Source organism: Falco cherrug, chromosome 9, assembly GCF_023634085.1.
Source record: "Falco cherrug isolate bFalChe1 chromosome 9, bFalChe1.pri, whole genome shotgun sequence".
In the NCBI taxonomy this organism is placed as follows: domain Eukaryota; kingdom Metazoa; phylum Chordata; class Aves; order Falconiformes; family Falconidae; genus Falco; species Falco cherrug.
In genome coordinates this window covers 8723004-8747575 of record NC_073705.1, presented here as the reverse complement: position 1 = coordinate 8747575, position 24572 = coordinate 8723004, and the positions used below count along the sequence as shown (strand labels likewise).

Here is a 24572-nt window from a genome sequence, read left to right as displayed (position 1 = left end):
CCGGTGCGGGGCTGGGGTCGGGGCCGGGGTCGGGGCCGGTGCGGGGCCGGGGGGGCCGCTCGCTCCGCGCTGCCGTCAGGGGCGGCCCCGGCGGGGGCGCGGGGCGGGGAGGGCGCGCGCTCCCCCGCAGCGCCGCGGTGCCGGGCCCGGCCATGTGCCGCGCGGCGCTCAGCTGCGGGCTCGCCTGCTCCGCGCCGCCAGCCGGCCTCCGCCGACCCAGCGCTTAATTGTGTTGTTCGGTTGGTTCTTTTTTCCCCCAAATTATTTTTCTTTAATCGGTTTCAGGTGGCTTTTTTTTTTTTTTGCCCCCCCTTTTATTTTTATTTTTTTTTTTTTTTTTGCGTTGATGCTCTGCGAGCCGGAGCCGGCGGGAGACGCGGTCCTCACCTGAGAGATCCGGCACAATTCCCCCGTTGGAAGGTAAGCGGGGAGGGGGCGGCGGAGCTCCCCCGGGCTCGCCTGGGCTCCTTCTCCCCGTCCCCCCCAAAGCGAGGGTCTCCGGCGCTGTTTTCCCCCTGTTTGCATCCCCCCCGCCCGCCTCTCGGCGCGTTGTAACCTGCCTGCGGGCAGCGGAGGGGAGGGGGGAGCTGCCGCGGGGGACCCGCAGCTGAGCCCCGCGCCCCGGGGGTGCCTGCGGTGAGGGGAGCGGGCAGGGGTGCCCGGCGGGGGGAGCTGGGGCTGGGAAGGAGTTGGAGCCGGGGGGCAGAGCGGACAGGGCACGGAACCGCACAGCGGCGGCTCCCCGACAGCCTGTCTCGGGGGCGGGTCAACTTCTGCCGCCTTAGACCAGGATGAAAAATAGCGGGGTGCTCCAGGCTTGGTTTATCCCTGGTCCTACGGCATCTGTAGTCCCAAAGCCGTGCCTGCGAAGAGGATCATGAAAGCATCTCTCGGGGTTGGGGTGGGAAAGCTGCCCCCATCCCGTGCCTTGCCTGGGTGTGTGGGTCCTGCCCTCTGCCCTGGGGACACCTCGTCCCCCTCGCATGCTGGGGCTGCAGCTGGCCTCGCTTGGTGACCTCTCCGGGCATCTCACCTGGAGCCATGCGTCTGGGACAAGGCTTTGTTCCTCTCTCATGCCCTGGCCCCAAAGGATGCAGGACAACCCCCCTCCCCTCCATCCAGATGGGTTTGCAGAGACCACCCCAGCCCCAGGTGAGGCAGCAAACCAGCCCGCTAGCTCACAGCAGCGAAGCGATGGTGATGAAGGGGACCCAGAGCTGAGTGCGAGGAAGATGGTAGCACCATTATCTGGGGGTTGGTTTTGTCCCTGTTTGGTTAATAAAGCAGCCGTCTAGGGCTGTGCTCTCAGAAGCACATGGACCTCGTTCTGTACGTTAAAGATAGTCTGCAGGCTGGGGTGGGGGGGGCTGTGGGAGGGCGAGAGAAATCCCCCAAGGGAAGATGTCTTTTCATTTCCCCATATCGACTGGTTTCAGACAGGATTATTTATACTTGACATAACAGATCACCACAGTTGGAAGGTAGTGGGGGTGCGCTCATACTCATTAAGGTAGACAGTTTTCTGACAGAATAAATTAAAGGTAAGAGAAGACTGCACTTTGAGGTTCAACAGATTGTCTTCTAGCCTGAAACGAGTAGTGAAATCAGCATAAAACCTAGGTGGTAAAAGCATGTGCTTCAGTCTGTCGTGATTGCCTGTCATTTTAGGAAACCTGGCAGATATCCCAACGTTAGAGCGCAGACGGTATTCCTGGGTGACCTCGTATGAGCCGAAGTGTCCAGTGTGATGGAGTTTTTAGTCATTGTGTCTTGTCATCCCTGAGTAAGCATCTGAATTATAATGTCGTTAAGGGAAAATAGTTTACATAAATTGTGCATGGACTAAGTGCCTGAACTGTCTGCACACCTGTATTTGGGCTCTTGCTCTGTTGCGATGGTGTGTGAATAACGGAAGGCTGTTTGCAGTCTTTTGTGGCTGGTTTTTGTCTTGTCTGAAAGGAGCAGAAAGGTGCATTACGGCTGTCAGTTGGTGAAAAGAGATCTCAAACACCTTAAAGACCGTGCAGCTGTAATTAGAAGTGTAACCTCCTTCCTCGGTGTGTCAGGATTTCTGTGCTGTGGGTTTCTGACGATGACAGGACCTCTTAAGGAACAGTGCTGGTGCTCAGTAGATATAAAGAACTTCAATAAAATCCCCCGCAAAGAAACTGATGTTGATTTATCACCCCTCAGTACATTGGTTCTCCCGTATGAAAGATGCGGGAATGTGAGGGGAAGGGAAGGAAACAGTGTTTATTCTTTTCTGTTTTCTCGTCAGTAAACACAGATTACAAAATACAGCCTGTTCTTAAATACCTGTGCCTACCTGAGCACGAAAGAGTTGCAGAACATTACCTGCACTGTGGTTACTGCCTGTATCTCCGCTGTGTTTTTGTTTTCCAGCAAAGCCTGGTAGATCAGCCTAGCTGTCGCATCGCCTCCTGATCCTTTTCCATTACAACTGCAGCAGTCCCCAAACCCTCATGTAGGTGACAGACAGTCAGGCCTGAAGGTTTGGTCTCACAGGCTTTGCAGTCTAAGGAGAACATGTTCAGAAGTGGCTAAGTGACAGAGGACTCGCTGTCAGTGGCATGGTGACCCAAGTCTTTGTAAATCGCATGCCTAAAGCTGCAGAGCACCTGCTGACCCTACAGCTGTACCCGAGCACCCCCCTTAGGATCCTTTAAAAGTTTTGCTGGATCCCAGATTCAAAGATGTAGAGGTGCTTAATTCCCTCGGGCATTTATGTGCAGCCCCGGAGAGCTTAGCTGCATCCTCGCGGGCTGAAGAAGCCTGTGCCACCGATCTTTGGTGACATCAGGATATGTCCTCAGTGCCCAGCACATGGGTCAGTGGGGGGTTTGCAGCTGGCCAAGGCATTTACCTAACTCAGACCTTTTCTTTTGGCTGCGCAGTGCCGAGTTGTATTAGTAGTGCTGGTGTCAGAAATGGGGATAACTTGGTACCTTCTCACTCATCGTGTTCTGGTCCCTGGCTGTCGTGTTGTCATGGATATGGATAAGGACATGGCCAGTGAAGAGGTGCTTGATGCCGGCAGGGCTCCTGCAGCCACAGCTTGCGGTGCAACTTATAACATTGAAACAGAGCAGGGAGGGGGTGGAGGAGAGGTGGCAGGTGTTGGGGCTGAACTTGCAACTTGTTCCCATTCTAATTTACACTTCTTCCCGTGTCATTGTCTGTTATCTCCTTCTCACGGTCTAATTTATTACAGTAGGCAGGATTGGTTCACCCTTTGCCTGAGAAAAAAAGCACTGCAGATTGGCAGAGGGATGACAAATAGGTTGGGGGACGGACTCTGACCCTCTTCAGACCTTCCAGCCACATTCACATCACAGCTGAGGCCAACCCCGGCAAGGCTGGGTCCCAAGAACCTGCGAGCCCCAGGAGAACAGCCCTGGGCAGAGGCCAGCTGGAAAGGCTGGGGAACAAAATTAAAGGTCCTAATAACATTTTGAAACATCTTGGGACTCATTTCTTCCTGGAAAGCTTAATAACAGCCATGACCCGTTAATTGCAGTTCAGGGCACCAGAGGGAGGACCTGGCTCCTGTGGACTGTGTGGTTCCCAAGGTGCCTGTGTCAGAGCCAGCGCGGAGCAGGGACAGGAGCAGAGCTGATTCAGACCAACATCACAATGCTGATGATTTCGCCCCATCCTACGTGGCCAAGAGTAGAGATTTCTCACTGGAGTTGGGGGGACAGCAACGTAAACGGCAGCCTGGGACACTGCTGTGGGCTGGTGCTCCTCTTGGCAGGGCATGGCGTGGAGGCAAGAGATGAGTCAGGGGCTGGGGGAGTTCTGCTTACCCTCTCGCTGCAGACAGAGCTTTATCTTGCTCGTTGAAACAAGCACCTGTAATGGGTCAGAGCTGGTGGTCGGCTTCATTCAGAATAGTGGCACCAGGTGGGCTGGGACGTCTTCCCCAAGTTTGCCTGGCCAGGAGGGCAGCTCAGCGCCTCCTCACTTTCTCCAGTGCTTCTCTCCCCATCTCTTCCCTCCAGGACAAATGCCACCCGCAGCGACACACCGCCCAGCGCGGCAGTTTGTGAGCTTGCCGAGCTTTGCTTGACAGCAACACGAATTTTCTCCGCAGCTGGAAGGCGCGTGCTGCTTGTACCTGCCCATGAGCTACAGAGGGATGCAGCTCCTGCGCGGGGCTGAGCTGAAGGTGCACACAGCTCTGCGCCCTGGGAAACATCCCTCTGCTCCGCAGCTTTTATCAAAGAGATGGAAACTTGTCACATTCTCTCTGCAACAATATCTGACATTATCCGAGCAATTTGCCTTTGGTGTGTTTCCAAAAATAGTTAGGCCTACGGTAGGCACGGGTGACATCTGGATGCATTACTGTTGAGTTCAGAAACATTCAGTAAACAAGACAGCATCTATTGTTTAAAGGTTACTTCAAAAGACTCCTGGCGAGTTATCTGGCTGTGCAATGGGGAAAAGCCTTAATGGCACTGTGATAATTGCCTTTTTCTGAAGGACATTTTAAAGGAAAGTTACTAGAAACCCAAAAGCAAGTCTCAGCCCATCCTTGCCAGGCCAGGGACCTGATCCAACCTGGAAACGAGGAATTTTTCTCTTACTTCAGTGTTGGTTGGATTGAGCCTGGGAAGTGTGTGCCAGGCTATGGGGAAAGCAGGCTGGGGGCACAGATCGGGGAGCAGGGGGGAGACCACCAGCAGTTCAACAGTAAAAAAAGCTCTTGGATCAGCAGAACAGGGCAGCAGGATTCACATCAGCGGGGAGAGTGAGAGAAAGACCTCCCCGAGGCTCTGAAAAGGAAATAAATGTCATTAGCGGTGGATAAAGTAACCGCCTCTGAGCACCTGAGGCGAGGGCAGGAGGCTCTGCAGGGAAAGGGGGGCTGGCAAGGTCTGCTAGCTCTTGGGGGGCTCAGTGGGATGCTGTAGGAGCCACTCTGCAGCCCACATCTTTATTTGTCATTTATATTTATACCTGTTCAGATAATAACCTCCTTATAAAAAAAGAAAAAGCAAGGTGAGTGAATTTTTGGCAGAAGCCAAGTGCCAGCCATCATCCCCTTCCCTCGCCCAGGTGACAAGGATGCTGCTACCCGTGGTGGAAGGACAGAGATGTGGCTTTGCCGTCACCCACACCAGCCTTACATCTGCTTGTGCTCCTGGCAGAAATCACTCCTGGCTTCTTACCTTGGCCCCAGGGCAAACAGAATTAATTGTCGCCATTGATTTCATGCCCCTTGGAGAGCTGTGATGGGGAGGAAATCACGTCACTGTCTCCCACATCTTTCTTTCAGTTTTGCCACTGATTTTCTCTGAGAAGGAGGTGGGGGCGAGCGAGATCGGGGGGTGCCCGTGGGCTGCTGGAGCCGGCCGGAGTGCTCTACCCACAGCGGGACCATCCCATCCCAGGTGCTGGCTCCAGCTCTCCTCTGCCTTGTCTGGTGCTGCCGTGGTGCTTGCCGTGTTCCGAGCTGTTCCGAGCCCACACAGCCCAACCTGCCGCTCCTGGTCTGCCTTCCCCCTTCTGTTCATCGCTGGTGCTCCAGCCCTGCCATCCCACCCGTCCGCCACTGCCTCTGCTCCCCTGCCCTCTCCTGCCTTCCTTACCAAGATACCGATTACAGAAAACTTAGGGGGTGAGATAACCATTGGGAGCTGCCAGCCCGAAAAATTGACTTTGGTGAAAAACCTTGTGGGGATTATTTTTTTTTTCTTTGAATTGCTACTGAACTCCAGCTTAGGCTCTTCCAAGGCTGCACTGGTTGGCCTCTCTTGGGCAGGGGATAAAGGAGATGATCTTCTTGCTAGGCAGGGGACGAAGTTCTCCACACTGCCAGCTTTAGGTATGGCTTTGAGGCCACACTATGGCTTTTCTCTAGGTACAAGTTCATCAAAGGGTCTGAGCCGCAGAAGCTCATAAGCTCATTACGGTGGGGGAATTGCAAGCAGTGGGCATGCCACACAGCCAGGATTTCCTTCCTTTCTGCTGGAGGGGACTCTTGGCAAACTGGGAGGAAAAGTCCTCTGTGGTTTCATTTTTTCCTGGGCAGAGCAGACCTTCGTTCCTCAGCTTCCTGAAAAGCTGGGGGGAGGGGGGGGGGGACGACACACGGCAAACACACCATAATGTGCAAAAGTGGCTTCTTGTAGCACTGCCTGTTCTGCTCGTACCTGCAGAGCTGGCATCAGTCAAAGCCAGGCTGCCTCTTCGCTCACTGGGAGTTTCGGACTTTTTGAGGTTAAAGGGGAAAAAACACCTCAGCATTAATGAAAGGAAGGTGGCTGCCTTCGGAAAGATAAATACCCAGATTGCTGGGTGATGTGGCTGCTTTGAAACCCTCTGGGGACCACTGTAGCCTTGTGACAGATTCAGGAGTCATTGTCTCGGGTCACTTCAACTCAAGTGGATCAAAATGTCTTCATTTTCAAAGACTCGTAAACTGGCACCGATCACAGCAGAGAGATGTCTTGGACTTTGTTGTAAAAGACGGTCCACAGGCTCCATCGAAGCCGGTGCTTGCTGCGACGGTGCGGGAGTGTGCTGGGAGACAGAGGGAATTCACAGGCAAGTGCCAGACGAGTCCCTGAAGTGGCTGCGTTACAGCGTGCAAATCGCAGCTCTGCTAAAGCATCCGCTCACAGGCACCATTTCCCGTGAGAAAAATAACTTACCTACAAATAGCTTTGCTAATTTTTATGCCCAATATTCCACCTTTACTCCTCTGGGCTGTTGGGGTTTTTTTCCCCTAGGAAATAATACAGGATTTTCTGAGGTAGGGACCGGCAGAGACAGTGCAATCCCAGTACAGAGCTCATCTTCTGAAACCCGCATTTGCTTCCCCATTTGAACAGAGGGTGTTGCTTGGGCTTTGCCGTGCGGTTCGCATCCTGGTTCCCCTTGCTCTCAGTGTGGATTTGTTTGAAGCCCTGTCCTGGATCTTCCTGCCAGAGCTTGGGCAGACCATTAACTCTCTCCTTTATCTGTTGCCTGCCTTTATAGCTAGATCACAGCTTGTGCAGTGCAGGGAGGCTGGCTCTGATGGGTGTCTGCCTGCATTGCCCCTGCAGGCAGTGGTGCTCCTTCTTCCTTCTGGTTTCCCACCCTGGCATCTGCAGAACAACAGTGTGCGCCTTGTCACTCTTTAGTTAACACAATGTATGTGACTTACATAGCAAGACAGGATGCCTTTTGTGGCAATCCAAGCTAAAAACCCACCCCCGTGGAGAAAATATAGTATGAAGGCTGCCAGAAGCTCAGTTTTGAGCAAGTGCTGCGGTGCCCCGGCTGCAGGAGGGTGGCCGAGGAAATGCACAGCTTCACTGTTGAGGATCTTTCCCGGTCTCCTCGGCAAGCCAGTGCAAGCAGGGATTTACAGAGATGCAATTTATAAGGCTCTCATGTGGAAGGAAAAGGAGGTGTCTTGGTGTGATTGGTGTTGCCTGCTGGGGAGCTAAGCCCTGGGAAGATTAGTGCTGGGGCAAAATAGCCGTGCTGTGAGAGTGCGAGTGGAGCTGGGAGGGGAAGGGGAATAAGCGTTGATTGGGGGTTGCTTTTAGGTGAATTTTGTCTCAAACCCCTCCAGGTGCTCTCTCTGATCCAGCTGTCACCAAAGCCATCTTCTTACTGATTGTGCCCGAGTCAAAGCAGGGCAGCTCCGGGCTGCAGCACTGGGTGCTGAGCGGGCTCCAGCTCCAGCAGAAGCTCTCAGGGCATTCTGCACCTTGGGGACATAAACCCCCTGTGCCTAATTCTGGGCTGGAGGTGCCCGCTGTGCAGGGCATCACAGAGCAGAGGAGCGGGGCAGGCTGAGCTGCAACCAGGATTTCACCCCAGGGGCTGCTGCATCTTCACGGCTGCTTCAGCCGGGGTTTGTGAGCAGGATGGTTCCGGCTGCTCTCTGCAGGCCTGGTGGTGTCCCCTCTGGCCGGCGCTGGATGTGATCCCGTGGGCAGGTGTACCCCCCTGAGATAAAGACAAGCATAATACGTATGCAATTAATATTAGACAGTTCCAGCTTGCTTTTTCTGATTTGCAACAGTTTAGCATTACTGTCTTCTCAAGAGTTATTTCTGATTCTCATGGTGGCTCGTGGGAGCAGATTCAGCCCACAGAAAGTGGGGTTTTCTTGGTTGCACATATTTTCCCTTGTGTTTCTGGCATCACATCTTTGTTTTTGTTGTATTTTTAAATAAAACAACATAGGTTATAGAAAACACAAGACGGTGATACTGGTTTCTGAGAAGCCAAGCACTGACCTTGCTTGCTTTCTGGATATCTTTGTAAATATTCTATTGTTGAATGTTGGGACTAGCAAACAAAAGGGTTGGCCTCTAAAATACTGTCTGACTTGATTGGTAGTAAATATAAAGCATGAATATTGCTGGGCTATGGCAGTATTGTTGACTGCAGAGGATTAGAGTTGCTCAGCCTCAGAAATGCGTAACACTGGCATGCTGTTGCTGTTGCCAGTGCTTGGGTTTTGCTCAAAAAGCAAAGATTTACAAAAAGAAATACAGACGAGAACATTTGCAGGAACCTGAAAAGGAAAACTTTGATACGAATGCTAACGTTACAATTTCACCTGAATAGCAAAATATTGTGCAATTTTGTGATGTCCTAATTAAAACAACCAGAAGCAGAATTGAAGCCTCCTGTGATCACAGCAGAAATTCTCGGGCTCCCACGCTCTGCCCAGCCTCTCTGCTGTCAAGCCCTGGCACAGTGGCAGCCAGGTTGCAGGATGTTTTATGAAAGCAGTGAATGTATTCCTGATTCCCGGAGGAGACCTGTGGTCTGTTTAACCTTTTGAGGGGCTTCTCCTGCAGGCAGAGCTCCATCACGAGTCGGGCGCCTGCATTTTGGTCTGCGGAGGGGCACTCTGAGGTACAGGGTGATGAAGATGTTCACACTTGCAGGTCTGGGTTTTGTAAGACTTAAACTACAGGTTTCAGTGTGGTTTACCGCTGAGGTGGGCTGTTAACAAAGTCCACATTCATACATCATCTTGCATTAACATGCAGCATCAGCATGGCCAGGGTGATGTCTGGAGAGCTCAGAAAATCAGCGTAGGTTCAGTGAAAGGTTTTGCTACTTCGGTTATGTTCATCACAACTGCAAGGTCAGCTCTGGGGTGGAAAGTGTTATTTAATGACGTAACATACCTACTTCCCAAGGAGCTCAAGCAATCACATTCAAGCAAAGTGAGGGGATGCGGAGGGTGGAGTGGGGCAGCGCTGGCCTGTGAGTCTCCTCCTGCTTTCTGGAGGCATTTCTGTGTGCATGTCCCCAGGGGCTTACGTGCTCTGAGCCCCCCCGGGGCTGCGGGGAGCACAGCCCACCCGACAGCAGGGGCTGCTGCAGCTGGTACCCTCACCCATCTCCCTTTGCAAGGCCAAGGAAGGGCTCAGGGCTCGGGGATGATGCAGGGCGCTGCTCTAAGGCTTGGCTTTCAAAGAGAAGATACGTGGCATTTTCTGGTCCTTTCAGGTGCTGCAAGTCAGTCATCATTTAACCAAGGAGGGCGGAAAGTGCAGCCTGCTCGGGAAGGTGCGGCAGGGGAGTGCAGAGCCTGCCGGGTGCAGGCACCGAGCGGTGGGAGCACCCTGCCCCACCAGCCTCGCCTGCCTCAGTTTCCCGTCCTGTTGGGTGCCGGCGGTAGCATTGCTTTGGCTCCTGGGGGAGGTGAGAAGGTGGCAGAGGGAGCGTGCGGGAGCATGAACCACTGCATCGCTCTCAAGGGCCTTTCTAGCCTCAAGGAGTCATTTCAAAGGCAGGGGCTGCGTCTTCCTAATGCTGACGCTAGGCAAAAAGATCCATCACATGTGCTTTGATTTCTGAAAGATGCTGTCCCTGGGAACAGTCGATATTTCAAACATTTGATCCCAGAAGCTCTGTTAAGCCCACATGGTTTTGAGTAGAGCAATTTATGTGAAGGTTTTTCTCTGTTTCTTTATGCACCTAATGACAGTTTTCAGCTGAGCAGTGTGAATTACTTGATCTTTTCCGCTTTTTTTGCTTATGGTTTTGTTGTTGTGGGTTGGGGTTTTTTTAACTCTGAGTTAAATCTTTCCCTCTCTCAGCTCCCAGGAAAAGCTGTAAATTAATTAAGGTGAGGAAAAAAGGAAAATTTACCGGAACCAGCTCAGAGTAAGTTGCCAAGAATCTGAAAATTACCCTCTCAGACGGTCTGTATTAATTCCCCTGATGCAGCAATGATAAATCCTTATTAAAAAGGATAACATAAGGAGATTTTACTGCCTGTAGGAAAACTCCTGGCCACAAGCAATGAGGAAGCCCATCGCCTTCTTGTTCATGATCAGAGCGGTTTGCAAACATGTGTGTCCTTCCCCATGAGCCATGGTGCCGACACCAGCCCTAAGCGTGTGATGTTACCGTTGTACGAGGCATGGGTGCGACACAAATCAAGCCCCATGTCCCCAGGTCCTGTGGGCAGTGACTCTGCGTTGGCAGCAGCACTAAATCTCTGCACATTCACTGCTTGCCTCAGCTCCCCATCCCTCTGGAAGGCCAGCCCTGGGAGCACCATGCAGACAGCAATTTGAATGAAGCAGATTTTGGCCTCTGACCATATCAAGCAGCGTGAAGGTGCATGTCTTGCCGTGCTGACCAGAGAGGGGCTGGGAGGGCTCCTTCCCTCCCCACCTGCAGATGCAACCCCCATACAAGCAGTGGGTCAGGCAGGGCAGGGAGCGCAGTGCTAGCTGCGTGGCAGCCTCACAAGCCAGCCTTAACATTTCTGGGTTATTTCCAAAACCACTGAGCTGTCTCTCCACTTCTTTATTCATGCACCGTGCTGCCTTGCTGGGCTGGAGTGGGAAAAACACTCTGCTTGCTTCTCATTACACAGGTTGAACCTCAGCCTTTGCCACAGCAATGTAAAGCTGTAGCTATGGAAACTCCCTACCCTTTTTTATGATTTTTTTTTTTTTTTAAGGCAGCAATGTATATCTCTTTGGAGATCCCAGATGGGGCTGCTGCTGCCTGCGCGGTTGTTCTGGCAGCACCCGGGGAGTGACCTGGTGTCATGCTGGAAGCACAGAGCCAGGTCACACTGCAGGGAGCCTGTGTCACCAGGGCAGAGGAGCAGGGACTGATGAGGAATAAGCAGGTTGCACGGACAGCCAGAGCCCAGGGCAGCTCAGGAAACAGCCTGTGACAACAGGGTGCTGGGGGGGACAGCGTGGGGCTGATGGAGGTGCCATCAGCCACCCATGCACAGCTAGGGAGGGCAAGGACAGAGGGGTGCTGGCCCACCTCCTGCACATTACTGTGGCCAAATGGAGGGTGGTCCCTGGAGCTCTCAGGTTGCTGCATTTGATGATCACCAAGGAGATGGTGGTCCCTGCTGTCTCCACCCCAGTCTGGGTCCATGAATCCTGAGGAAACGAGAGTGAGTTGTGCAGCTCACAAAGGCTTTAATCTGCCGAGGATCTTCCCGTCCCACGAAGCTGTGCTCATACCTCTTGGAAATGCAAAGCTGTTGGATTTACTGCTTACTGGAAATGTACACTGTCCGTGTCCTTCCTTCCCCAGCCCCTGATTGATGGCTCATCTGCATCTCAGGACATCTGCAGGGGCCGTCAGGTCGGGTGTGAGGACTCATCCTTCCCAGCCAGCGGTGTAGGGGGTGGAAGGGGAGTGGAGCTGATCCCAGTTCGCTCCTTACCCAGTGCCTGGCCAGGGGCAAGCCCCTTTATTCTGGAAATGGGCTGATATTTGGTAGATTTCAAGCAATGGAGCTTCAAAAGCAGACCCTTAACCACCCCAGGGCTCAGTTTCCCTGTCTGTAAAATGGGTATTGGCGTAGTAATGCTTTCCCTCTCCGACGATGCCAGAGCTGGAGGGCGCTGGGCTGAACCAGGGCTTTAGCTCAGGTGTTGCCAAAGGCTGGACGTGCAGCTGGGGCTGGCTGCTGGCTGCCGCCCTCCTCGCTGCTGCGCAGGGGTCTGCCTGGCTTTGTGGCTGCCTGAAGCAAAAGCTAAAGGGTGCAAACACAAGCTTTGAAGCATGTAGTGTTTCTAATGGCACGGGGCTGAATCGCAGCAGCGCTGACTCAGTCCATCTCCCCCAGGGCAGTTGCTGGCTGTCTTCCCCTAAGGATGAGGCTCCATGCAGACACCGCTGCACAGCCAGAGCCAACAGATCCCTGGAGCAGGGTCACCATGGGAGCTGCTGCTTCTGTTGCTTTGTGTGGCCATCAGGGTACCAAGACTTTGCTGTCCCCCTGCGACGGTGTCCCTGACCCATTGAGAGCATCGTCCCCAGGACTGTCATGGATGGGAGCGCTGGACCCATCCCAGCTGCGGTGTTGGGGACAGGAGGCAGCTCCGGCTCCCAGCCGGGGTTGTAATGTGCCAAGAGTTCAGCCAGTGACTGTGTGAGTTCTTTCCCATCTGCATGCCCCAGCAGTCCTGTCTGAGCCATGAAACTCTGCTCTTGAGGCATTTTCCAGGAGATGGGACAGCGGGAAAGCTGGTGTGAGCTGTTGGTGTGAGGCACCAAGTCCCGTGGGCTCCCGGGGCTGTCAGGCTCTTGGGGCAGCAGCGGCTGCTTTTCAACCTCAAAAGCTTTCAAAATCCAGATGAATGGAGCAATTCTGGAAAGAGTTGCTCTTTCAGAAGGACCAGTTCCTTTTTTTCCCACCTTTGATTCATCATTTCAGCAACATTTTCTGACAATTAAGGCTTTTTGATCTTTCTGCTGGTGCTCCAGCAGGCGGTGCCTTGCTGGGGGGCTGCGGGGAGCAATCGTGCAGGACGGTGATGGAGAGAACTGCCCGCTCGGTGAACTGGGCAAGAAAAAGTACTCATCAGGGGTAAGGTTTATCATTAGTTCTCAGTAAGCTAACCCAAGCTTTTCAGGTTGGCCAGAAGACATTTCCAACCTGCAAAACTGCCCTCCTAGAAGCCCTCGGGGTGGGCAGGTGGGTGCTCCCCACCCTCTGACTTATTTCCCACTCAGCAGCAATTGCAGTAGCTTATCTCAAGCTGCTAATACCAAAACCTGCTCTCTCTGATGCTAATATCTCAGGCTGACTAAAACCATAATTCAAGAGGCGATTAAATGATGCAGGGTGGAAAGACAGCCTGTCTTTCTTTCTTTTTTCTTTCCTTTTTTTTGAAGGAATTTAGGCTGCTTATGTGTGTTTGGCATTATGGCCTGCTTTCCAGCTGATGCATGGAAATAATTCCTGGTCCTGAAGCAGAGTGTGATCGTTTGGACAGTGAAAGGTGGAACTGGGGAGGGCAGAACCCTCCGGTGTGGTTTGACAGCAGGTCTCAAACCCTGTCAGAGACCAACTGGCCACGAGCCCCTGCTGCGACACCTCACCGTGCACCCACTTTGGGACTGGTTTTTGGGTTCACCTCTCCTGGGGTGATGCCAGCATAGGGCTGGTGTGCAGGCATGCACTGCTGGGCAGCGCCGAGTCACTAGCATCCCTATCAATGTCACTAGCATCCCTATGGAAGCCTTTTAGGATGTAGCTGTACAGTTTTACACAGGGTCAGAAGGGCAGAGCAGGGTGAACATACCCTGCGTTATTCTAGGTGATGCTGAAGTGTCTGCAGACTCCTTCCCTGGTCCCTTTGGGATGGAGATAGCAGCACCCTCAGGTTGGCCCCAGGGGCACTGGAAGGGGACATTTCCAAGGGCAGTGCACGTACCATCCAGGTGATTCAGCATTTTCCCCCATCTCTCCCCAATGGCACCGCTGCACTCCGTTTAGCATCTGCAGTCATTTAAATTCATGCCTGGAGTTGTGCTTAGTAAGCCTCAATGCCACTTTGATGAGCTGTGCAAATATTATTTTTCATTAGGCGTGATTTGCTTGTATTAAATGACATTATTGCCTCATTATTGCCGAGCACATATTCCCTCTTGCGCACTGCTGGGGCAGGCATCCCCTAGATCGATGTGCTGTGAAGGCAGCCTGCTTAAGTGTGCTGAAAATTCAGACAGCTCACTACGCGCTAATTTCTGTTTTAAAACCTAACAATGGTAATTGGTGGGAGGGGATCCCTAATTCTCCCACGAACTCCTGCTTTTTTTAAGTTTCAGGAAGAACCTAAATTGGGGAGTGGCCTTGCTGTATGATGCATCTCCCCAATAGCCTGGGTCTCCTTTGGTGGGTTTCACTACCAATGAGCTGCTCTGGCGGTGCCATCGCTAGCGGGGACACCTGGAGGGATGAGGATATGGTGTGTCCTCAGCGTCTGGAGAAAGCTTGTACCACTTACTGGAAAAGCAGTGGCTTTTCTAGGAGCTTTTGGGCTGCCAGGCAGTATTTAACAAAACACTTTGGATTATAAAATTCTGGGGTTTAATGATATATTATATTGTTGTTATATATCGTTATATGGGACGATGATAAGAGCAGGCAGAAGGAGCAGGTCACCGTGGTATTTGACCATCCCTGTTCCCCATCTCAGCCCAACCGTTGGCACTGGGGGAGCATTTCTGGCTGTAAAGGACTGAGCTGAGAATGGGTAGAGGAGGGGAAAAGTCCCTGGCCTCTCCAGTCCCCTGAAGGAGTTTATCTTGGGTTATAATTGATGCAAATACGGGGGATACATCCCTCTATCAGCCCGATGCTCATCTTGCATTAGCCTGATGTACCTCCAGGCTTAACCCTCACTGCTGGGACACTAAAACCAGCACGGGAGAGCACTGTGGGCAGAAAGGGCTCTCTCACACCCCAGCTCTCGTCACCTTTCCATGGCTGTGGCGTTGTCCCCCTGCCCTCGGCCATTCCCAGGCACCCTGTGAGCGCAGCTGCCATCTCAGCCCTGCCCATGCTGTGCCATGCAGGAGCCTGGAGGTGGCCGGGATCCTGTTCTGCAGAGCTCAGCACTATTCCAGCAATGTCCTATCTGCTAAATAATTTATCAGACAGTGTGTATAGATTGTCTTTGAAATGTGTTGTTTCTGGTTTGGACATCAGTGGGAGCTGAAGTACCGGGGTCTGTCCCAGCGGGCAGGAGGGCTGGGGGTGCGTTGGCTGGGGAGAGCCACGGGGGTCACAGGCAGAGCTGTGAGTTACCTCTGTAAGAGCATCGGTGGCTTCTTGTCATTGGCTTCAAACCAGGTGGTAGCTCTAAGGCCACCAGAAGGCGACAAGCAATTTCAGGTGGGTGTGAAATGTTTTGCTCCCCGTTCTGGTCTGTTGTTTAAAAGCCCACAGCAGCATTACAGCCTGAGAGTGCTTGCCCGGACCTGGCTGCATCTCCCATGTGGCAGAGCCCTCTGCAATGTGACTCACTGCCAGAAATCCTTCTTATTCCAGGGGTTACCAGTAGTGGTTGCAAACTCCCGTTTTCAGGGTAGGGAAAGCACCTCCTGCTTGCAGGAGCTGCTCGGGAAAGGGCTGGTGTCCAGGCAGAGATGGAGGTGAGCGCAGTCCCGGCGGGTGCGGGTAGGAGGATGGGGCTTCTGGGATCCCCAAACCATCTCCAGCACCCAGGCGGACGCTCTGCGATGGATGACTCTGGGAAATTGTGAGCAGCGTTCTCCACACAGGGGGCAGCAGGGGGTGAAGTGCTCTCCGCTGAGAAAATGTTCAAAAGAAACTTGGAGCGTGGAGTGCCTGGAGATACGGGGTGTCCCACATGAGGAAGCACTTGTGTGGAGATGGGGAAGCACTGATTGATGAGACGCAGCTCACCTTGTCCTTGTGTTAAGGAGGGCTCAGATGGTCTTGTTGAAGCGATGGGTCTGCAGGCACTGAGACCCCCATGCCCCTCCCCCAGCCCACCCATGGTCAAGCCTGGCTGTTTCAGTCCCTGCTGTATGCGCAGAGCAGCAGCCCCCAGGCCAGGAGTGCTGCCATCAGGAGGAAGAAGGAGAAAGGAAACGAAAGTGATGCAGCCCTTCTGCTTAAAGTGTTTCTCATATGGAAAGCCACGTTCTCTGCCTGTGTTTCTGGCAGCTGCCCTGTCCGCTGGCTCCGTAAATGCAAAGTCTTCTGCTGGCACGCTGCCCGGCCGTTCCTAGCAGCCCGGCTCTTATTCATTGACTGGGTAGGATTACAGGAACTGGGGGAAATGCAGAAACAAGGCTGTATTTGCCACCAAACTGGTTTGAGCTCCTAACTTATTTGCTGCTTTCCCACCTCCCAGCCTGGTGGCTGGTGGCCGGGCGGTGGTGTTGCTTCGCACCGGTGCTCTCTGGGGTTTGCCCTTGGACACAGCCATGGCGCGCACATGGCACTGGGGGGGCAACGGGAGAGCGTAAGCCTGGCTTACCCTGAAACTTTGCAGCATCAAGGGCTCGGGTCCGATCTGCTCTGCTCTGGTCATTTTATTCTAGTGTGATTTCTTGTTACTCTGGGCTAAGGTCCTTGGTCTCGAATGCTGCTCGAATGCTGTGGGGCAGGAAGCAGCAGCAAGACCCAGCGGCTCGGGGAAGCGGCATGTCGGACAGCCAGCATCACTCGTGTGCTCTCCTGCTTCCCCTCTCATGCTGAGGGCTTGTCCTTTCTTCTGAAGTGGGGCTCGGTCAGCAGTGTCGGCATCAGGGTTTGTGGTGCGTGGGATGAACTGGGAAACAGCCGCATTGCCCACCCAGGGCAAGACCCACGGAGCTCATGACCCTCCACCACGGAGGGTCAGACTTATGCTCCCCCTGTACACAGCTCCCCAACTCCCAGTTTCCACGTAGGACTTAATCTTCCAAACCTGAACGTGTCCCCCCCATTGAGGTCACTCCCTTGAGTCTTCTCCCCAGAGTGACCCAGCAAGCTGACCCACCACCAGCCATCGCTGTGATGCTTGGAGGAGGGTCATCCTGGGGGGCCATACTGGCATGCAGGGTCGCTCCCCCCCTCGGAGGCCCTTCCCAGGGGTGGGAGGACACCCACGCGCAGCAGGAGCAGCTCGGCCAAGCACACAACACGGCCAGGGATGTGCTAGTGCAGAGCAGAGCCAAGACAAGGCAGGATGGTGTTACTTCAGGACACAGTGCTGGCCTCCTCCGCTCCCTGGGAAGGGTGGGGTGGGTTTTTTTCCCTTTTTCTCTCCTTTTTCCTTCTTGGCCATTTGGAAGTGCAGGGCAGAGCTGATCCCTGCTCGTCTCTGCAAATGACCAGCAGAACAGGCAAGGGCCAGAGGTCCCCTGCAGGACTCCTTGAGCGTGGGGTGTTCCTGGCTGCGTGATTATTGTGGTGGGGTCTAAGCTCCTGCCTGCTCCAGGGCTGGGGTACCAGCTGTGAGCAATCCCATCAGCATTCATACCGTGCTGCCACTTGTTGTTTCCTATCTAGTGTAACTGTTTTGTTTAAATCTCCAGCCTCTGGCGTCAGGCGAATAAGAGCAATTCCCAACTCCCTTGTTAAACAGAGGGCTGTGCTGCTTCTGGCTGCAGGGCAAGCAGATGCCAGGGGTGCTGGGGGATGCAGGCAGCACTACAGTGGGACACACCGTGGGCTGCAGCTCTTTGCAAGTAAGATACAGTCCTCTTATGCTGGCACAGTTCCAGTGGGATCAGCACTCACTTTTTTTTGTTTTCAGCTAGGACAAAAATGCTTTGAGGTTGGCTGTGTTGCCGTGGGGTTGGGAATAGGGATGGTATGGCATGGCATGGCGTGGCATGGCATGAATGGAAGCCCCATTCATTTAAAGGTCAGGCCTGAAGACTGTTCTTAACACCTGCAAATCCTAGAAGCTGGCTTAACTGGGCATTTGAGGGTCTCTTAAAGAAACCCTGGAGTCATCTCCTTAACAGTCCCCAGGTCTCCTTCTCCCACAGCCTCAGCAGGCAGGGTCAGGGCAGGCCACATGACCGATCATGGCTGCAGTGCTCCAGCACCTGGACCTGGAGCTCAGCGGTTTGGAGCGGTGGTTAGCCGGGTGTTAGCTGGAGCCTTCGGACGAGCTGAGCTCAGCCTCCCGCCCCGGCTGCTCTGAAGCCTTCCTCCCACGCAGGCGTCCCGAGAGGCACTGGCTGCACAGCCGGTCTCTGCAGAGCCAGCCCAGGAGCAAGATGCAGCTGTGAGCAGCCTCCCCCTGCACCAGGCACCCTCAGCAGTCCAGGGGCCATGTTCAGGATGCTGGGGGGGGGGTGACGTAGGATGATTTCTTCTTGGCTTCCCCTTCTCCTCTCTGCATTGTCAAGTGCAATTCTGTGCTGTCCTATGCTCTGTTGCCCCCCTCCAACCGCCTGAGTTGGGCTGCAGCGCATTGGGAAGGTCCAGCAGTCCCTGGTGGCAGTGCCCAGGTGAAGCGAGGAGCGGAGGCTGATGCAGACGTGGCTCCTAGTGAACAGCACAGCCTCAAGGCCCACATCCTCAGCCATGGCAGGGACATGCAGGGGGTGTCAGTGAGGAAAGAATCTCCTGTCTGGGACTGGAGCTGATGGGAGCTCTGCTTGTGTCTTCTCTAGGCTGCAAGGAATAGAAAAAGCCATTTTCTCACACCCTGTGATTTCCCAGCTGCTGCAGGGCTGCAAGGGTGCCTGCAAGGATGCTGCTGCTATAGTTGCAGCAATAGATGACTTGGTAAAAGCAGGCAAGTGGAACAGGATTGTGTCTAAAACCAAGCAGCACATCCAGGAGCAACCTGTAGCCACCATGCAGTGAAGTGTCTTTGGTTTGTTGCAGCAGGGTACTGGGGAAGGGGATAGCATTGCACCCAGGCTCCTATGTGCCCGCACCAGCGTGGCAGCTCCCAGTAGTGCCGAGAGGCACCGTCCCCTGTCACCCCGCAGTACTGGGGACTGCTTTCCTACAGCAAAGGGCTCCTGGGCTGGGGGCAAACAGCCTGTGTAGAGCTAGCATCCCCCTGCCGCCCCTTCCCGGCTGTCTGGCAGTGATGGAGGATGTGCTGGGGGCTGGATTTGGATGGGACAGAGGGGCTGGGGGGGGGGGGGTCAGGCATCCTCGGTAGCTGGAGGGCTCCTAACATTACCGAGGGGCGAGGAAGGAGCCAAGCGACTGTCTGTTGGGACCACATCTCTCAGTGCCTGCGTTCCTAATACCAGGGCTCCTGCATACTTTCTCCAAGACCACAGCGGAGCTGCAAAGCACTTCCTTTTACCAGGATATTTATTACTAAATATATGAATCTGGGAGCCTGTGGAGCGTGAAATTAGGAACAAATGTAAAAAGGAGGTCTAGACAGGAATTGTTCTGCTTATGGGCCTCCACAAGCTCTGCTTTCCTCCCCCTTTGCACACTGGAGAGTTTAATGCTTCCAGGTACGCAGCTTTAATCAGACAAGTATGTTAGGGGAGGAAAAAAGAGCAAAATGCAAATGGCCTTGCTTTGCATGGAGCAGTAGCTGCAATGCCATGTCTGGCTGACCACAGCTGGACAGAAACTGAAAATTGGCTCTGTGTGACCCTTGCTTGTCCCCCCGGCATAGGTGACCATTTAGTTAAGGGGCGAGGAAGCTGGGGAGCCTGCCCTGCCGGAGCCCTGCCTGCCATCTCGGGCTGGCAAGGAGCTTGCTAAGATGCTGATCTCTGGTGGGTGCAGCACCCATCCCTGAGAGGCTGAGTCCTACCACCCCAGTACCAGGTCCAGCACCTGCCCTGTGCACCCCTGCCCTGGCTTTGGGGTTTTTTTCCATGGGGATTGCAAATGGGAGCAGCAAAGGACCCACAGACGGGCATTTCCACCAGCTCTGCCGGACCATTGCATGTGCCCGCAGCACCCGGTGCAGCCCAGGGTTTGCAGCCTGTGCCTCCATCCCTCTTTAAACAGGTATCAAAGTTGCTAAATCACTAATCCATTTTCTGCAAACCCTTCCCCTGACTGTGTTCCTCCCCCCCTGAGCCTCCTCAGAGCATTTTGCCCGAGGAATGAAGGCAGGATTTGGCCCGGCACTTGCCCCATGGCTGCGTGGTGCTAGAAGGCGTTCAGACATCATTATAAATTACCTTCCCTCCTACAGCGCTGCTCAGCAGCAACATAAAATGTGATACTGCTTTATCCATTCAGCACTTACCCAACTTTAGCAGGACATTAAGCGCCTGAAAATATGCCACAGATTTATTTTCTTTGGAAGCAGGTTAAATCCCTGACAGATACAGTTGCTTTTCCTCGGGTGCTGAAGTAATTTGGGGCTGGGGTGGCTGGTTTTTTGTTTTAACCTGATAGCATGAGCTGGAGGCCAGCTTTGTTAAAGCGCTTGTGGAATAGGTGGTCAGGGTGTGATTTCTTTCTTAATTTATGTTGCTTCTCCTGTTCCCAGACTGATGCTTGTGACACTAAAGGGCTGCTGGAGCCTTAGCTGCAAAGTGATGCTGGTGTTAGTGCCACTGTCTATGTAGCTGCTAGCAGGTGTGTGCAGGCAGGTATGTGTCTCCCCAGCATCCTTCCTGTGGCAAAAAGAGCTTGGTCTTACTCTGCGTGGGATGGAGGGGAATTCAAGCCCCACCCCCCAAGCTCTTGGGGCAGGGATGCTCAGAGCAAGACCCGTGCTGGTGTTGCGGGGTTCGTGCGCTGCGCATGGTGCACAGCATCTGCTTTCTGGGTGAGCCCAGCAGTGCAAGAAGCAGGGACCTTACACCACTACCAGCTCTGTGTCAGCACCCCCATTCCTCTAAGAGGCACTCCAGGGAGAGAAGAGTGCTGGTGGTACCCCAAAGCATGAGCATGGGGCCAGGCTGAGCCGTGGCACCCTGTGATGTCCAATGCACAGGGTCCCGGCTCCAGTGTTTGCTGTGGTGAGAATGAAGAGCTTGCGAGGCTGTCAGAAGCATTATCCTGGGGTGCCCCCACAGCCCCCTCAACACTGTGGCTTGGCCATGGCAAAGGCGAGGAGCTTGGTGGCTCCTGCAGCATCTGGACGCATCCCATACCTCAGCTCGCTGCTCAGGGATAGGAGAGCGCCTGTCCCTGCAGTCATTAAAGGCTCGCTTAGCAGCTCCAGTTATTCCAAATTAAAATACCACATTGTTTTCATGGGGAAAATGGATTATAGGCTCAGAGAAAAATGTGTACAACTCAGAAATCCTTACAGCAAAGCTCTTTCTCCCATCACTGAAGTTCTCTGCCACCGGGCAGGAGCTGCAAGGGTGCACTGGGTGCTGGGCAGAAGGTTTTATTTCCCTTGGGTTCCCCCTCCTGCATGAAGAAGAGCCTGATGTGACCCCAGAGCTGCTACTCACCCATTCTCTCACCCACTGCATGAAGGTTTTTTTACACCACCACCACCACCACCACACACACCCCAGCACCCTGCAAGGTGGCATTTAAGGGGTACAGGGTCTCCCTGATGGCTTTCACAGGTGCCCAGTGCCAGGATCTCCTGCCCATCACCTCCCACAGAGCCCTCCTGCTTCCTAGCTCCTTGCAAACAGGGCTGAGCTGGGAATTGAGGGTCTGCAGCCCAGTACATCGCCCAGCACCAGCCTCACCCTGATCCCCCATCATCCTCCGTGTGCTCACTTTTGCAGGCTGTTAATGGAGAAGAGGGCGGATGACAGCCGGGACCGTGGTCATCACAGGTGGAATATTAGCAACTGTTATTTTACTTTGTATCATCGCTGTCCTCTGCTACTGTAGGCTCCAGGTAAGGCTGGTGGGGATGCGGCCCCCAAAGATGCTGCAATGGGGAGGGGAGACAGCAGGCAGCCCCGTGTCCTCTGCCTGCCTGTCCCCAGGGCTGGCATGCACGGAGCATCCCCTTGGGATGCCAGCTGAGCCTGCCGGCCCCACGGGGCCATCCCATTTCAGTACTACTGCTGCAAGAAGGATGAGTCCGAGGAGGATGAGGAGGAGCCCGACTTCGCCGTGCACTCCCACATCCCGCCGCTCCACTGCAACCGCAACGTAGTGCTGACCAACGGCCCGTCCCTCTACACCTCATCCCCCTTTGGCAAGAAGCCCACGCCAAGCCGGCCGAGCTGCCCCGGCTGCACGCCGTATGAGCCCCCCACCTTCTTCCTGCAGGAGCCCCCCGAGGAGCTGCACAATGGGGGCGACCGGGTGAGCTACAAGACAGTGAGCCAGGAAGATCTCGATCTGCCGGTGAGCGTGGCCAACCTGCAGGCGCTCAACCCCAACCGGCTCTCAGCCATGCGGGAAGCCTTCTCCCGCAGCCGCAGCATAAGCACTGATGTGTGAGGCGCTGGCTGCCCACCCAGCCCCTGGAGCATCACAGCGCACCTCGCCACTGCTGCTGGGGCTTGTAACAGTGGGGAGAACTTTTTGAAATTCATGGAAGAGGGTGGGGGTTTTTTTTGCGGGGGGGAAAGAATGTATTTCTCTGTTCTGTAGGCAGAGATGTGCTAAATGGCAATATAAAGGGGTAACAAAAAAACAAACCCGGAAGGGAAGCATGGGGGAGGGTGGTTGCAGCTGGGATGCAAGGTTTTCTAGCGCTGCGTTGCATTTTTTGTTTGTTTTATAAAGAGGATTTTGATATTGTGCATCCTTTTAATACAAACGCCCCTCCTCAGCATTCGGCTGTAGTGCCGAGTGATGACAAGCAAGCGGTGGAGCACACGGTTGACTGCAAAATGGCTCATGCTGCAAGTCAGCCGGCACCTGCTGCCGTGTTGTGGGGGCATGCTGCAGCCCACTGCTCCTGGCCCTAGTGTGCATACACCCCCACGCCCCCATAGCAAAGCAGGGCTGCTATTGCCCACGCTGCTGCCACCCCCTCCTGCACCTCTCTGCACTGCAGCTCTGTATGTGCGTGCACAGCCCTGCCCTATCCCCAGGCTATCTTGCTCCTCAAGTTGGTCATTTATTCCTGGGTGACAGGTGCAATTCCCTCAGGGTTAGGATGGCCAGTGGGTGCACAGCCTGTCCCTGCCCCTGGAGCCCCTGGAGCGCCCCCACAGCCCCCCAGTGGAGCAGGGCTGGGGGGAGTTGCAAACCAATTGCATTACCTGGCTATGGAAATGACACACAGGGCAGTTACGGATGGAGAGGTACACCTGTAGCTGCCCTCTCTGAATAATCAGCACCCCTGCTCCAAATAATGCCATTTGCACCTTCTGATTGAGGGCTGGGTGAGCAAGAGTGTCATCATGTATGTGCCCAACCCTTGCATGCACATTTCTACATGCATCTCTGTTGGTTTTTTTTAGAAAAAAAGAAAAAAAAAGCCATGACACTTTCTCTCCATGCAGGAATGTGTCAAAACACTTTAGATTTAGGCAAAGCCACCTCTTTTGCATTTTTCATCCAGCCGTTTCCCACAGCTGGGCAGCCTGGCAGGGGCTGCGGCACCGGCTCTGCCCCAGCTCCGTGGGCCACGCTGGCTCCAGGCAGAGCAGGCGGCGAGGAGCTGGCAGCAGAGAGCATCCCTCTGCGCTACAAACCAGTGCTTTGGGAGGAAGACATGCACATTGCATCGGTGCCTGCGTGGGGACTCTCGTGCTCTGGTTTCTCCTGGCTGTCTCAGTTCTTCCCCTCCACCCTTGCAATACTCACGGTTTGTCTGACAAAACACCCTCTTTCTCCTGGAGCGAGTGTGCATTATTCAGATTAAAAGCATGGCGCTGGACTTGGGGATGGCTGCTGGAGGATGGACTGGCTGCAAAGAGACTCTCGTGGCCTCAGGGCTGTGCTCTGGGTCAGCTTTCCTTTTTAAAGATGCGATGGGAAGAAAAAAGCCGTGGCTTCAGCCCCAGCGGCTCCCAAATACTGTATGCAGCCCAGCTGGGTATTTTACTTTTAACCACGAGGGCTTTTAATTCCACAGGAAATCTTTTGAAGTACAAGTCAGTCTTTGCAAATGAGTAACTTCAACTTTCTTGGGGGGGGTTCTATTTGGGGCAGGGTGGGGGCTGGGTTTAGTTTCGTACATGTTTAATATTCTGGGCTTGGTCCCTGTGGTGCCATGTCCCGGGAGCGTGATGCCTCTGCTCCGGGGGGACAGCAGCCGCTGGGGCCATGCTCCTGTGTACAGTTCTCACCAGGGTTTGTTTCCACGCATCGAGCCCTCCTCTTTGCATTTCTCGTGACCGTACTTCTTTCGCCAGCCTTCCCTTTTCTTCCTTTTATCTTTTCTCCTTCCCCTGTAGCTTGGAAACTAAGCTAATGGTTGGCTTTCACTAACTTTCACCTGGTGATCTGTTGTACAGGACTTTGGGAATCACGGAGGGGGGGTTGGGGGGAACCCCAAAAAAGGGGGGGGGGAAGGGAAAAATAATAAAGAAATAAAGTACTTTGACATGGGGTTTGAGGCTGGCCTTTTTGTCCCTGCATCTTCCAACATGGGGTGCTACTTGCAAAGCTTGCACAGAAGTGCAAGAGTCCCCTTGCTGCTGAGGGGAGCGATGCAGCAGGAATTGGGATGCACACACTAGCGCAGGGGATGCTAAAGAGCATTTGGCCCAGGCTCCCCGAGTCCTGCCCACAGGACCATGGTGCAATCACCTCCCTTGGGAGCACAGAAAGGCCCTTTTCTTGCTGGCAAGTATCAAGCTGCTTTGCTTGTGAGCTCCTGAGAAGCTTCCAAGTTGCAGTTCAAGCCACACACGTAACCCCAAAGGGCTCCTGACCCAGAGCAACAGTCCTGAAAGCCCCAGCTCCCCCGCTGCCTGCATCACCTTCCCAGCTGCCTGCATCACCTTCCTCCCTGCAGCACCAG

The 24572-nt window shown here is 54.0% G+C and overlaps 1 protein-coding gene across 1 annotated transcript; it reads left to right on the top strand.

The window, feature by feature from the left end:
• The first annotated feature begins 312 nt into the window (after positions 1-312).
• Positions 313-23061, top strand: FAM163B (family with sequence similarity 163 member B). Its single transcript, XM_055720651.1, has 3 exons — positions 313-420; positions 21424-21539; positions 21704-23061. Exons 2-3 carry the CDS (start codon positions 21447-21449, stop codon positions 22091-22093), a joined length of 483 nt encoding a protein of 160 aa, XP_055576626.1. The 5' UTR covers positions 313-420; positions 21424-21446; the 3' UTR covers positions 22094-23061.
• Positions 23062-24572: the final 1511 nt, after the last annotated feature.